The 14,730-nt window shown below is 40.0% G+C and overlaps 2 protein-coding genes across 2 annotated transcripts; one reads left to right on the top strand and one right to left on the bottom strand.

The window, feature by feature from the left end:
- Positions 1-610: 610 nt before the first annotated feature.
- On the top strand, positions 611-6,747 carry LOC115027447 (uncharacterized). Its single transcript, XM_029460785.1, has 5 exons — positions 611-744; positions 2,885-3,514; positions 4,289-4,619; positions 4,740-4,915; positions 5,122-6,747. The coding sequence occupies exons 2-5, from the start codon at positions 2,913-2,915 to the stop codon at positions 5,351-5,353; spliced, it is 1,341 nt and encodes a 446-aa protein (XP_029316645.1). The 5' UTR covers positions 611-744; positions 2,885-2,912; the 3' UTR covers positions 5,354-6,747.
- On the bottom strand, positions 6,478-13,905 carry pdcd10b (programmed cell death 10b). The gene is made up of 8 exons (XM_029460786.1): positions 13,763-13,905; positions 12,177-12,399; positions 11,879-11,932; positions 9,637-9,754; positions 9,309-9,435; positions 8,365-8,443; positions 8,167-8,249; positions 6,478-7,304 (listed from the first exon to the last, which is right to left on the bottom strand). The coding sequence occupies exons 2-8, from the start codon at positions 12,264-12,266 to the stop codon at positions 7,223-7,225; spliced, it is 633 nt and encodes a 210-aa protein (XP_029316646.1). The 5' UTR covers positions 12,267-12,399; positions 13,763-13,905; the 3' UTR covers positions 6,478-7,222.
- Between the last annotated feature and the right edge of the window lie 825 nt (positions 13,906-14,730).

Genomic DNA, 14,730 nt, shown 5'->3' with positions numbered 1-14,730 from the left:
CTTGGGAGTCAACATTTAACATCAAGCTAGTTGACCGCTGTAACTGCCTGGTGCACAGGGACTCTAGATTAAACTGACTCACCTGTCAGCCTTCTAGACCCTCTAACAATCTCATTCAGAGAGTTTCTGCTCTTTACAGATCTAGTATTTAGACTGTTATTGGTAAAAGATTAAGCATCTTATAGTTGTTCCGCCTTTCTGTGCTTTCTTTCTCCTACATTAGTATATGTTCCACTTCCTTACGACATCCACAGAACCTTTGTCGCTTTAACTGTGGAAGTGATTTCTGTTTCCTGTGCTACAGTCTGTTTATTATACTAGTGACTGTTATTTTAAATATATTAATTGTTCATTTAAAAACAATATCTTACTGCAGGGGTCTTCAACGTTTTTCAGGTCAAGGACCTCCAAACTGGTGTAGTAAAAATTGTAATAAAAAAAATGCAGAGCAACATGCAATAAGGTAACGTTTTATGGCCATGTTTTTATTCGTTTGATTGGCTTTATATATCACTGGAAAGTGGTTTTCCGACAGTGTTCATGCATTTGGTCCCGCCCTGAGATTAATAAACACCAAACCAGTAGAAAATTGAAATATACAAAGGAGTGAGAAAGGGAGCGGCAAAGAGACAAGAGACAGGAAGAGAGGGTGAAGCGACAAAGAGACAAGAGACAGGAAGAGAGGGTGAAGCGACACCTGCGGGAATCGGACACCAAACCAGCAGGACCACATTTCAGCTTCGAGTGAGTTACTGCATGTTCAATATGGTCTTCAAATGAGCATTAGTAAATAAGTAAATTAATAAGCCTTAGTTTAGTCATTCTGAGCACTGAGGTGTTTGTTAATTTACTACTAGAAATATATTCCGCTCAACTAACGGTAAAATATCACGTAGCGTTCATGTTCTACACTCAAAAGTAGATTTTTTTTACATTTTGTAGTAGTTTCATCGTCCTAAATGTCATTAGAACATGAAATTATAACATGAAGAGTACAGTTTTGCTACGGTATAAACGTCAAAGTTCGGTTGAATTTCGTACTGCACCGTGAGTTTATACTGGATACTTAAGGTGAGCCCTGGCTTTGTGTTTCTCTTCCCTGCAATTATGCGTTTAAATGATCTTCTGTGTCCGTTTAAAGTAGTATAGTATTCAAATCATTTACTTGAGTACAAGAAAGTAATACTACAGAGTTTAAAAATACTTCATTACAAGTAAAAAAAGTATTACCAACAAAATGTACATAAAGTATCAAATGTACTCCTAAAGCAGAGGGGCTACTGTCAGTGGTATCATTTATAATATTGGATCATTATTGTTGATAATGTAATGTGTAAGCAAGGTGGAGCTAATTTTGAAAGCTTCAAACGCTTTTAGTCTAACAATGCATCATATTTTATAGACTAATCTTATGTTTTGTATTCAAAATCTTGATTTGAAAAGTGACTAGTAACTAGCATAAAATGGTACCTCAAATTTGGACTGAAATGCTTTACTGGAGTAAATGTACTTAATTTCTTTCCACCACTACCTACTGTTGTATTTGTATCTTTCTAAAATGCCCTATTATTACAATACGACTAAACCTGCTATCACTGATACCACAATTGGCTACATTCCACATTAACACTGAAACACTATTGTAACATCATTTTTCATGATGTAAAAGTGTTCTAATCTCCATTATATTATAATGTTAGTATTTATTTTGAGAAGCTTTGTAAATTGAAATTGGTTTTTGATAGAAAGTTGCCAATTTTGTACCAAAAGGCCCTGTCACACATATCCGTATGACTGAAACGTATGCTGGCGCATAAGAATATTTGTCAGAGTCCAAATATGTCCAACTTTTCATCGGCTCAGATCGGAAGAGTGAACATATACAGATACGCATGTCTAACCTATTGATATCGTATCACTTACTTATACAAAATGTATCAGACGAATGCCCAACGAATGCATAACGTATACAAAAAAATGGCGTATACAAAATATGGGCAACACGCTGGTGTACGTTGATATAAGGTAAGGTGTGCGTTAAGAACTCGTTGTGTTACGCTGGGGTGCGTTGTTGAACGCTGATGTTTTGAGCATGTTCAAAATTACCGGACGTTCCGACGTGTGCTTCATAAGATATGCAGACGTTACGTTAGAATATTTACCTACGTGAATATAGTACGTGAATACCTACGTGACTACGTTAGAGGAACGTTAGATATAGGCTACGTCGGCTGACGATGAACCCTACAGCCAGTTTATTGATAACGAGTGGATACCCTATTCCTACCCTATGTTAAGATGATGCCTGACGACGGAGTAACTTATTAAACGTGTTTCTACAGTACAGCTAGCGTTCAGCATGTTAGCCGTTCTCCAGCATCAGCATGACGTGAACCAGATGGCACTTTTCCAGCTCCGTTGACCAGACGCTCTGATACGTTTTAAATAAGTAAGTGATACGCTATCAATGTTTGACATGCATTCTGGAAAACGTGTTGCATGCTGGTGCCCCACCACATGCATCTGGTGCCCCCTCGGACAGCCTGAGTCCGCCACTGGTGAGCGGTGCAGTTCATCTTTTGCGGGTGCTTTGTGAATAACACCGTTTATTTTTGTCTACTTTATGCAGGTTTAGCTGCCGCAAAAGGCACGCTATCCTTTTGAGAATGTTGCCCCTCTTTGTAAAACGAAACATCTGTGTTGACTTATGAACATGACACCAAATCAACAATGGGGTCGAGAACTGGTGCTGGTAAAACATCACAAAGAAATAGGAGTTAAAATAAAAAGTAATTGCAATAATGACACAGCATAAGAGTCATCAGAGTGTTTGCTTTGTTCCTCAAATGTGTAATCTGAACTGTGATTCCTAATTCTGCCTCAGGTTGGGAATCTATTTCATCTGTGGCTGGATGGAAAAGGCAAAGAAATTCAGAGGAACGTTATTCCTTCTCCTCATAGCTTCCTTCCTCTTCATCCTCTGCATCACTGTGAGAACACCCAGGACGTACAGGACCATCCCAAAGCCGCGCTTGCCTCCTAACACTTGCCCCTTTCATATCTCTGAGCAGACCATCACCCCCCTCAACAATACCAAGGACTTACTGGTGTCTGCCTACATGGACCAGAGAGTGAAGGGCTTGGATATACGCATCATTGGTATATTTAGGAAAGACTCCATCCAACCCCTTTACTGTCTCTTCTGCTGTGCAGGCCAGGTATCAAGAACAACTCCAACAACAATTTCAAAACACTTAGACAACTTTAGTTTTGCCTTCACCACTACGGATGTCATGTGTCAGATTCCTCAAAAGTGCAACGCTACACATGTCAGTCTCCTGACAAAGCCGGATAGAGTGAGGGGCTCTAACCAGACGTGGCTTCCTATAAGGAACCAGAAGACCAATGGGAAGGAGGAGAACAAGTTGCAGTTTAACTTCACAGTCTGCATCTCCACCCTGTTTGGAGACTACAACAATGTGCTTCAGTTTGCACAGACTCTGGAGATGTACAGGTCAGCACAGCAACAACACCTCAAACCTCATCGTCACAAATGAGCTGAATCACTGTTTCTCTGACACTGTATACAAAAAACAAAACAGAATATTGTGCCTTTTGCAAAGGTGCAGTGCCGTTGCCCTTTAGCCCCTTGAGAATGCTTTTAGCTTTGAAAGGCGCTTTATAAATACAATTTATTATTATTATTATTGGATTGCATCGTATTGTACAGATGTTACTGCTGCTAAATATGGCTGTCAAATATTTAAAAGATTCATGTTCGAACTAACACATTAGTTTTTAATAATTCGATTGAATTACCATACCCATATAACGCAATGTGAGAGTCTGAGATACAGTGAGCTGTGGCTGTCACATGAAATATGTATGTAGGTATGTAGCCCTCTGGATCAGCTTCTCAATGTTCTTTCAGCCAAGGACCCCTTACAAGACAGAGAATACCAGACACCCCCTCATGTACATACATCTGTATACATATAGAACTATAAACTATACTAATATATATATATATATATATACACTATAAAGCCTTTTATAAAAGGAGATTAAATGTTGTATATCATGACAAAGTAAATAAAACCAAAGATATGTGTGGTGCTCCCAGTACCAAAGAAGTTCATTTCAAAATCTTTGCAACGACGTTGCTGTTGTTTTTTAGCCATGCTAGTGTAGTAGCTGTGGGAATGACAATGTCAGACTGTTGGTTAGTTTCTTTTTTTTTGTAATTTGAGTGAACCAATCATTTAAACTTTGCCTCACCTTGCTACAGGTTGCTGGGTGTGGACAGGGTGGTGATATATAACACCAGCTGCGGCCCAGAACTCAACAGCTTGCTGCACAGTTACAGCCAGGAGGGCTTTGTGGAGATGGTCCCCTGGCCCATCGACCGGTTTCTGAAGCCATCGCGTGGCTGGCTCTTCTCACAGAGCGGGGGGGACATGCACTACTTTGGCCAGCTGACCACGCTTAATGAGTGCGTGTACAGATCCATGGCCCGTTCACGCTATGTGCTGTTGAACGACATGGATGAGATTATAATGCCATACAAACACAACAACCTGATGTCTCTGATGGACATGCTCCAACAGCAGCATCCAAATGTAGGGTATTGTTGGTGTATATTACACAGACAAATATCACATCAATATCCAAACAGTAGAATCATGTATGATACTAATGTGTATATTCTCTCTCCATCGTCCATGCTGTATCACGTGTAGACAGGAGTGTACCTCATCGAGAACCATATCTTCCCCAAGAAACATTTTGAGCCCAGTGGGAGGTTTCACCTGCCTCAGTGGAACGGGGTGCCAGGAGTTAATATTCTGGAGCACATCTACAGGGAGGACCCCGACAGAAATGTATACCACCCGCACAAGATGATAATTCAACCAAGGTAGGCTGTTTGTCCGACCAAAAAGTGACTTATTCCGGACCCACACTCAGTGCTTTTGGTTGAATAAATAATACATTTGACTACATTTCAAATGCTGTATAATAACATTGAGTGCTGACATCCCATACGACTTACTAGAGTCCCAATAGATACGTAGTTGGGACAATGAATTGCACTTCACTGATTTATGTCTCTGTGCATCACAGGTTGGTGGAGCAGACCTCAGTGCATGAAGTGCTCAAGAATTTTGGACAACGGTTCAGGGTTCCAATGGACGTTTGTCGTATCATTCATGTCCGCGTGGCGCTGCGGGGGTCGTTAACGCTGCAGCAGCTCAATGAGGACAAACGACTGTGGGACTTCCAAGAAAAACTGATTCCTAATGTGGACAAAGTTCTGAGGAGAGTGGGGATGCTGAGCTCAGAGGGGCAGAACTGATGGATGGGATGCACAGACACAAATGCTCAACAGGTTGAATTTGACCCTCAACTTTCATAGCATCCATTGTTTTCTGAAATGTTTTGATATTTTGCTCTCCCCTTGCATTTGATCTGCAACTGATATTTTGAATATTCAAACAAATGAAGCTCAATCAGGAAGACCTTTATGCTTCATTCATTCTCAATTCTCTCTCTCACTTCTCCAGCTGCTTCCAATCAGCTCATTATGGGCGTCCACTCTTTTAGTTAACCAACTACATTTTGCCGCGATCTCCAACAGCCAAACTTTCTAATATCTATTAGTATATACATATATTCAAACCTCAGACTCTATACATGATGTGATCTGAGACTAGCCTTCTCATTTTGGAGGATTTTTAAGTCTGAGGGACACCAATGCTCAACAGGTTGAATTTGACCCTCAACACTTCTTAACATCCTGGAGTGTCACTGCCGTTGTTTTCTGAAATGTTTCCCCTCATTAAAACTAGACTGAAGTGAATGCTGCTCAGTTGTCAATATTTTATCAATGCTCAACTTTTAAAGAGCTGTTGATGTACAGTGTGCTTTGATTGTGACAAGGTCTGTAGATTAACTGGGTCATGATTTCTGGAACGAGACATTGCTGTTGAGCTTTTCAAATGTGAGGTTTATCTAGGAAATGACCTGGTACAGTTAGGAAGTATCTGCTGGTGAGGATGTGTGTGTGCTTATAAACTCAACGGCTGTGACCTTAGAGATAACCGGCATTATTGACTAAATAAAACTAGACTGCTCCAGCTTTGCTGAGATATTTTACAAGGTTATTTTTTAGGTCTTTCTAAATAACCAACTTCTTAGCTGTTGGGCCTAAAAGAGGATTTATTTTATTTTTTATCTTGTACATATCAATGTCTTTTTTTTTAAGTCGAATCTGAATCTTCTGAAAAATAAATACCCAGCAGTCTTTTAAAAACTCCAGAACATTATTTAACAACATCTACACCTGCTCTGAAGATCTTTCCAAAAACCTGTAAAGACTCATCTATGGGATAAAAAAATATTCAGTGTGTCACAGGAAAAACATTTTTCAAGTCACCCCACATATACATATAGGACTCGGACACATTTAAAAAAGCATCATCATTTGGAAACTATTTATTGAACATTTGCAACCAGATATCAGTTAAATACAGAACTTTCATTTCTCTCTCTACATCCCCCAACAGCAGGGACTGGCTCCACTTCATTACACTGAGAGGAGGGAATGTTACAGGACTTGGTAAGGCGCACACTGTGCTGGAAGTCATTTGGCTTTCTGTCTTCTGATAATAAAGAAAAAACAAAATCTGAGTCTGCCTCTTAAATGTCCAAAACTGCTTCCTCTCCCCGCAGCTAGATCCTGCGCGTACAGACCATGGCAAAATGACACAAATGGGAGCCGAGAAGAGAAATCCAGTATAGACGACTGAGACGCACCCCCTACTGAATGCTGTCTGAGATGTGTAGCCATGATTTGAAAAGCTAAAAGTAAAATGATCAACATGAATATATTAGAAAAATGGCAATTAGTCTTTAATAAACACCTCGTCTCACCTACTCCCAACAAGACCAGGGTTATAAATTAAAACTGTCCAAATAAAATCAATCAACCAAGACTTTGGGCCCATTCAGTTCCATTTCAAGACTGGAAAATCCTCATTGAAAAAGCAAATGGCACTTTTCAGTCTCTTGAACTGGAATCTACAATATCGACTCCAATGGAATCGACCCCCAACCCTAAAATCAACTCTTTCTAATTTACATATATGGGTCAGGCGCTCGTCAAGCTTCCACCATCCTAGCAGTTGCTCCCCACAGGACCGGGGGACCTCTGGTCTGTGAGGGGCTAGGCCACGGTTTTGAAGGTCTGCAGTATGAGGTTGGTTTGGTGGATGAGTCGGTTTGCACTGATGAAGACATTTATCGCCCTGGGTACACAGAAAGTTACAAAATGAGAAAACAGATAGGAGCAACTCGTGAACGCTCTAAGCTAAAACTATTAGCGAGTAAAGAGCGGTTAGTTAACAAATAAACAGCTAAGTCCCGGCCAACATTCCTGCACTCCTTTCTTCCCCTTAAACCCCCATGTTTCTTGATACAATGCAGATGGATACAATGGAGATGGCTACAATGGAGACGGAGATAGCTACAATGGAGACGGACACAATGTCAATGCAGGATGACCTGTGTTTCAACTGGCTTAATCTTGCCAAAGGTCCTGGAAGCATCAATGAGTCCAAACTGACAGAGGAGATCATTCATTTCAAGCTTTCGGTCCAACAGACGAACTAATCGATTCATCTTTGCAGCTCTAATAGCAAGCAACAGCATACAGTATGTATAAAGAGTAAGCATATCCTCATACTGTACATGAGAATTTGTCTCCGGCAAACAACTTGGGATTATTGCTTTGCTATGGAGGAAAGTTAGTTTGCACCTAGAACGGGTTAGCTAATCCTAGCACAAAGACTGGAAGAAGGATCTTGGCTGGGGAGGTAACAAACTGCCCGTTTACTCCATGCACACAAATAAACCCGGACTATTTCTGGGCAGTGACTTCTTCGAGTATTGTTGTCACTGAGAGGTTGCCGGGCAACCAGCTGAGACAACCCAAAATGTCAAACTATTCCTTTAAAAACAACTTATTGGTATTTCTTGGGAATCAGAATAGTCCTCAAATCAACCAACTGATATAATAAAAATAAATAAAGTCAGCATTAATAAACATTTAACAGCACTCTCCCAAAAACCACATATGGGGGGGGGCGGGGGGTTATGGTGTAAACTTACTTTCCGTCTTTGAAGTATGTTTTGAGGGTGTCGCTGAAACTTTTGGAGTATTTCACAAACTCCTTTTTCTGATGCTCCAGAGCCTTAACAAACAAGACAATAAACACAGACGTCATAAAGAAACCAGGGGGGGGGGGGGGGGGGCGAACATGAGGAGCGTATACACCGCTCTGTTGTTTTAGTGTCTCTGTTACTCACTCTGCGATTCTGGTACTGATATTTCTTGATGACATTGTTGACTGTGTCCAGGAGCTCTTTTATGGCGCTGGCTATGTCTCTGCAGGAAACCAAAAGCGACAAGTGAGGATTTCACAAGATTTCACAACATAACTTCAACCAAGAGGCGCAACAGTCGGTCTCTGTGATGTAACGGAAAGTAAAGATTACATAACAGCGTCGGTTATTTGTACCATCCTCACCAATAATGGCTGTATTTCCAATGCGATATATTATATTATATATGCAGAGTGGGGCTGTACCGAATCATTCATAACGTTGACAGTCAAACTCTGAATCAACATTCACATTTATTTTTCTTGCAATTCATTCTCTTCGACCCCCGTATATCTGCTCAGTTGCAGATGAAGATTAGCTACACTTATATTATTAGTATTAAACTATTTGTGGAATAAGATTCGAGTGGTGGCTGCATTGAATTAGATTTGATTAGAGGTTCTTTATTGTCCCCGAAGTCAATTGTTTCCGACTCGTGTGATCTAAACATTTCCAATAACTCCAGATCGTTGTAAAATCCCAAAGTCAACATTTATTAAAAAAAAAAAAAAAAACTAAACTAAATATTCTGCTTTAATCCATATTTGTTTGGTCTGCAGCCTTTCAAAAACAGTTTGCTCTCCCGCACCCAATGGGAGGCTCGCACTGATGAGTTATATTCATTACAGAAAGTTGATTTATGATGAATCACTTTTGTTTTGGGGTGATGATGTCATAAAATATGACGAAAGACATTCGAAAACTTCAATAGAAACTTTGAATGTAAAAAGAAAATAACATTTGGTACAGCCCTAATATCTGTGTGTGTGTGTGTGTGTGTGTGTATGTGTGTGTGTGTGTGTGTGTGTGTGTGTGTGTGTGTGTGTGTGTGTGTGTGTGTGTGTGTGTGTGTGTGTGTTCGCTCTCACTTGATAGTCTGTAGGAAGCGTACTCTGTCATTGATCTCATCAGGGATTTTGCTGAGGATGTGTTTCAGAGCTCTGGCCTTTTCATTTAGGTCCTGGAACTCCTGCTCAGGCCGGTCAATCATGAACTCTGCAGGGGGAAAAAAGGCTGTTCAGCACGTTCCCAGAGACTCTGTAGATTTATATAAATGGGCAGATACGCAAGCAAACACACCGGTGAAGTCGGGAGAGAAGATAAATAACTGGAGATAGGATGGGCATCACCTACAAACCTAAATCTCAGTCACAAAAGACTATTTCCACCACGATGCATCATTTCTCATATACGCACCTTCCACATCATCTGCTGCCATGCGCAGAAGGGATTCAGTGAAGTTGATTTGGACATTCTTTTTCTCCAAGATCTTCATTATGATGTCCTGAGTCAGGCCAGGGTTCTCCCTCTCCGCCTGACAAAAGAGAATTTAGGAAAGCAGGGTGACTTAAAGTAGTTTAAAAAAAAAAAAAAAAAAGGAGGTATAGCAGTTTGTCTTCAACAGAAGCAAGAAAAGGTTTCGAGCTGCAGAGAACAAAGCTAGAACTTTATTAAATGAGCAGTTCACCTCCTGAATAATTCAACCTTGGAGTTACACCAATCAGGAAGCAGCGGGAGCAGAAGAGAGACCAATCAGTGAGACAAGTGAACAAAAGACCCACAAATGTCGCAGTAAAACAGCAGTAAGGTGATCACCTCTCGCTTTAGTTTGGATAACGGCAAAGCTCCTTCATTAATACTTCATCTGTGCTCTCGGTGAACAGAGGTGATCTTTGGCCACGGTGCTTTTATCATTACAGTGCAATCACAGACATGTATAGATACAGAACAAGGAGGATCGAGACATTAAGGAAGTCTCATCTGATGACTACAATCGGGTATCACAACATCAGCACCAGATGAGTTTACTCACTTGAATATCAATCGTGTCATTTTGGAGGTGCTCGAGCACCACACACACACCATATACAGAGTGAACCTAATAGTCTCTACATTACTAATCATCAGAGTCCAAATACGTCTTCATCGGATCGGAAAAGTGAACGTATACAGATACGCATGTCTAACCTATTGATAGTGTATCACTTAGTAATACAAAATGTATCAGACGAATACCCAACAAATGCATAACGTATACAAAAATATGATGTATACAAAATATGGGCAACACGCTGGTGTACGTAGATATAAGGTAAGGTATAAGTAGTATTCGTTAAGAGCTCACTGTGTTACGCTGGGGTGTGTTGGTGAACGCTGGTGTTTTGAGCATGTTCAAAATTACAGGACATACCGACGTGTGCTTCATAAGATATGCAGACGTTACGTTACGTTACGTTAGACATACGTGAATACGGAATACGTACGTGAATATTTACCTATAGTACGTGAATATCTACGTGACTACGTTAGACTTAGGCTACGTCGGCTGACGGTGAACCCTACAGCCAGTTTATTGACACCGAGTGGATAACCTATTCCTACCCTATGTTAAACTTATGCCTGACGACGGAGTAACTTATTAAACGTGTTTCTACAGTACAGCTAGCGTTCAGCATGTTAGCCGTTCTCCAGCATCAGCATGACGTGAACCAGATGGCACTTTTCCAGCTCCGTTGTCCAGACGCTCTGATACGTTTTAAATAAGTAAGTGATACGATATCAATGTTTGACATACGTATAATAATTAGTTATGTATTCGTTATGTATGCGTCAGCTACAACACCGCTGTGGAGAAGTTGGACGTATTTGGACTCTGACACATTTTGAGATACTTTTCATATACGCCGGCATGTTTCTGCCATACGGAGCTGTGTGACAGGGCCGTGTGTCTGGCGTGTTCGGCGTGTCGTCTGCGTCCTTCAAACGATCACAACTTACCCTTAATTTATATTTGTACCTATTTGAAGCTATTGTACTTACAAGATTCTTGCTGTTCGGAGTTGTATCTCCATGATTGTTTGCCCTTTTTGTACATCACTTTGGACAAAAGCGTCAGCTAAATGAACTGTAATGTAATGTAATGCTTCACATGTCCCCTTTGACTCTCGTCTCGACAGTGTCCACACTTTTTGGGCCCACACATCGCCTCTCAGTAATGGTTAGTTGCAACCATAAATCTTACTAAACTGCCTAAACACTGACAACTCGCATTGAATCATTGCTGAGGAAGAATGCAGCTATTGTTTGCTGGAGTTATTTTACTACAGTTGTTGCGGTGGAAGTTATGTGATTCATGAACTAGAATTTGCATCAGATAAAATCTGGAGTGGTTTTGTCGTTACGTCTTCCTGAAACTGGAAAGTTGGACCGCAGTCACATTCGATGTGCATAGCTCCTGTCAGTGTCCTCAGGGAAGAAACAGAATCTTTGGCAGAATATTGGTAAGAGCGTTAGATAGATGCATGTTTAAAAAAACTAAATGGAGAACTGGAATGCAGCCTAGATTTAAACCAAAGCTGACGTGGAGTTGTGAAAGGTCATGAGAGTGAAAATATTGTGCTTTAATGTTTTAGGTCATCTGATCCGTGCATAGTCGTACCTTTATGAAGGCCGCTCGGAGCGTCTGCGCTGCTGATAGGTTGATCCTCTCCAGCTAATAAATAACAAAAGAGAAAACAGTCATTATCACAGCCAACTCTGGACATGTTGGGGCTGTTGCTGCGTCTCCGAGCATCTGAGAATAACCATATCTTGGAAAATGTTACAGAAATTAGCATTGCTCCTTTTTAATTGACCATTTCAGTATCCTTCTAGGAAATAGTCTAGAAATGCCGCTGTATTTTTTTTTTTTATAATAATGTAATTTAGTAAAAAGGTGTCAGCATCGAACGTTTTACCTCGTTGAAAACGGGGTACATCACGGCGTACAGCGTCATGGATACCATGGAGTTTGTCTCCGCTTCATTCTTCATCTCCTCCATTGTCATCCTCCAGGGAGGAGCAGCTTTTGGTGAAAAGGTGAGGAGGAAACTGCAGCTCACACACACACTCACACATACACTCACCCACTCACACTCACACACACTCTGAAAACCACACAAGCTCCAGAGTGACAGAAGTCTGGAGAAAAGAAATTGAAAGAAAACAGCAGGGTCCTGATTAAGTTTGGTTTGACTATGTCTGACTCCTTAAGAGTGTTTTCATCTATATGGCAATATATTGAGTATTTTGTTAGTAAAGTATATTTTAATAAGGTTCTTTCATATTTGGCTATTAGTGGGAATGCACTGAACTGATCCACTGTATCGCTTGATGAAGTGGATCGGATACGGGCTATAATGTGAACGATCCACACCAAATACAATTTCTTCTGCAGTGTCATTGTAAAATGTAGTCACAGCCTCATGATGCCTTCTTAAAAACTATTCCAATGAGTTCCTCGCAGTGATGTATAAAGTTTAGGTATCGGATATTGTACTGAGCACTGCAGGACATTTTACAGTTCATATGTAAAGGTGTCAACACGTGGACAGACCATGACATTCAATCTGAATAACCTAAAAACATATCTTTGGCATTTCTCTACTGCAATACCTTGTTAGTTATCAGCCAACATATTCGGTGATACCCACATATGCCAACCAATAATGTATCTAAGATAATGTAAACTCTATATAAGTAGCTTATTAACGAGCAGGAAGAGATGACTTGGTAGTTGGTTTTAACAAAGAGGGGAGTGGCACAGTTGTGTGTTACCTGGCTAGTGACAGAAAGACAAATGTGACCAAACAGCAACTTAAATGTGTATTAATGTAAATATTAAGGTAACAAGGAGGAGTCATTAAAGGCAAAAAACACTTCCTATTTAATTGTTTTGATATATTTATAAGAGTCTTAATCTAAAGAGCAAGAAAACATTACTGACAAAGTAATGTTTGGCAGCTTAGTTTTTAGTTATTAGCTAACGTTAACTAGTTAAATGGTAAGCATTTGGGTATTCCGCTGGCTTTAATAACTAATTGTGCCATTTATGACCTTTCCAATAAGATATACAGTAATATTACAGTTTGTCTGACGCGATGGTTGGCTAACTGGCAGGCTAAATTGACTAGCAAGCTGGATAGTCAGCCCCAGGTAACAGCTAGTCGGCTAACAAGACAGTGCTAACGAAGTAGCTGATGTACCGTTAACTGAGGTTTGACGTTTTATTTACGGCAAGAGTCTGTTGAAACCAATTGTCAGAACGATAATTGACTGGGTATAGCGACCGATTTATCGCGATCTAGCCGTAAAGACACCCAATTGAGGCCTATGCCGAGCAAATCGATGGTAGCGAACTGCTAGCAGTTAACAGCGTAGCTTACGTGCTAGCTACACTAAATTGGAGATTTGTATTTGCTGACGAGCTAAAATACGTCAACAAACTGCTTAAGGACATATGTGCAAGTCGGTATATGTGTGTCAGATGTGTACTTGTATCTACCTTTGGTCTGACTTCTTAAATGGGTTGGTTACGCCGTCGATTGCCTTTTAGCTGCTATGTTTTCTTTACAAGTTAAGGCGGAAGTTTTTTAGGACTGGCCTGAGCGACATCTTCCGGACCGTTGCTACGTAAACATATGTCCTCCAATCAGAGGGCGGATGGATATAGCGACTGTGACGTCATATAAAATAGTTACATTTCTGTTATTGTATCTTTTTTTTGTTTCTTAGTGGATGTCTACAGTCCATTGAATCAAGACATATTTTTATCTGGCCAATATAGTAGGAAACTTGCATTTTGTAAAAGGTCTGATCATGTTCTGATCTCATATGTCAGAATTATGTAAAATTACTTTAATTAATTAATCTGAGAAAATTATGGTAAAGTTTATGCAAAACCAATTTTTTATTTTTTTCTGTGTCATAAGTTAGCATGATTACAAACTGTCTGATTTGCAATACCAGCCACACCAATATCCAACTCGTAATCACAACTAGAAAACAAATTATTCTAAAAACTCTGATTCATCCAATTTGGCACATAATAACTTGGAAGTGTCTGACAGACAAACAAATATTGATGTCTTGTGTCAGCCAAAGTCTGTCTTTCAAGGTAGTTAACCCAAATGTAATCACTAATTCACTAATAAATCTTTTAGGTTTGGGGTTTTTGGGTCAATTTTAAGATGTTATTTGTCGCTATAGTAACTTATAATGTACAAAAACAACTTAGAAAACCCCAAAATGAAAATGTAAGTTACAGCCATAAAAATAGCTTTAGTCCAACTTGCTGAACTGACAGCGATCTGATCAAATTACTTTTTTGCTTCTGCTAGCAGAAATACTGACGTCATACTGAGCAAAGGACGAGTACTTACTAATATATTGTCACCAAGATGCACATGCCATCTCCTTTACAACTTTTCCATTAAATGGTTAAGTAATTTTGTTTGTTTGACCAAAATGAAA

The sequence above is a fragment of the Cottoperca gobio genome, chromosome 22, assembly GCF_900634415.1.
Source record: "Cottoperca gobio chromosome 22, fCotGob3.1, whole genome shotgun sequence".
In the NCBI taxonomy this organism is placed as follows: domain Eukaryota; kingdom Metazoa; phylum Chordata; class Actinopteri; order Perciformes; family Bovichtidae; genus Cottoperca; species Cottoperca gobio.
The sequence above is the reverse complement of the archived record's forward strand: the minus strand, read 5'-3'. Positions and strand labels throughout refer to the sequence as shown.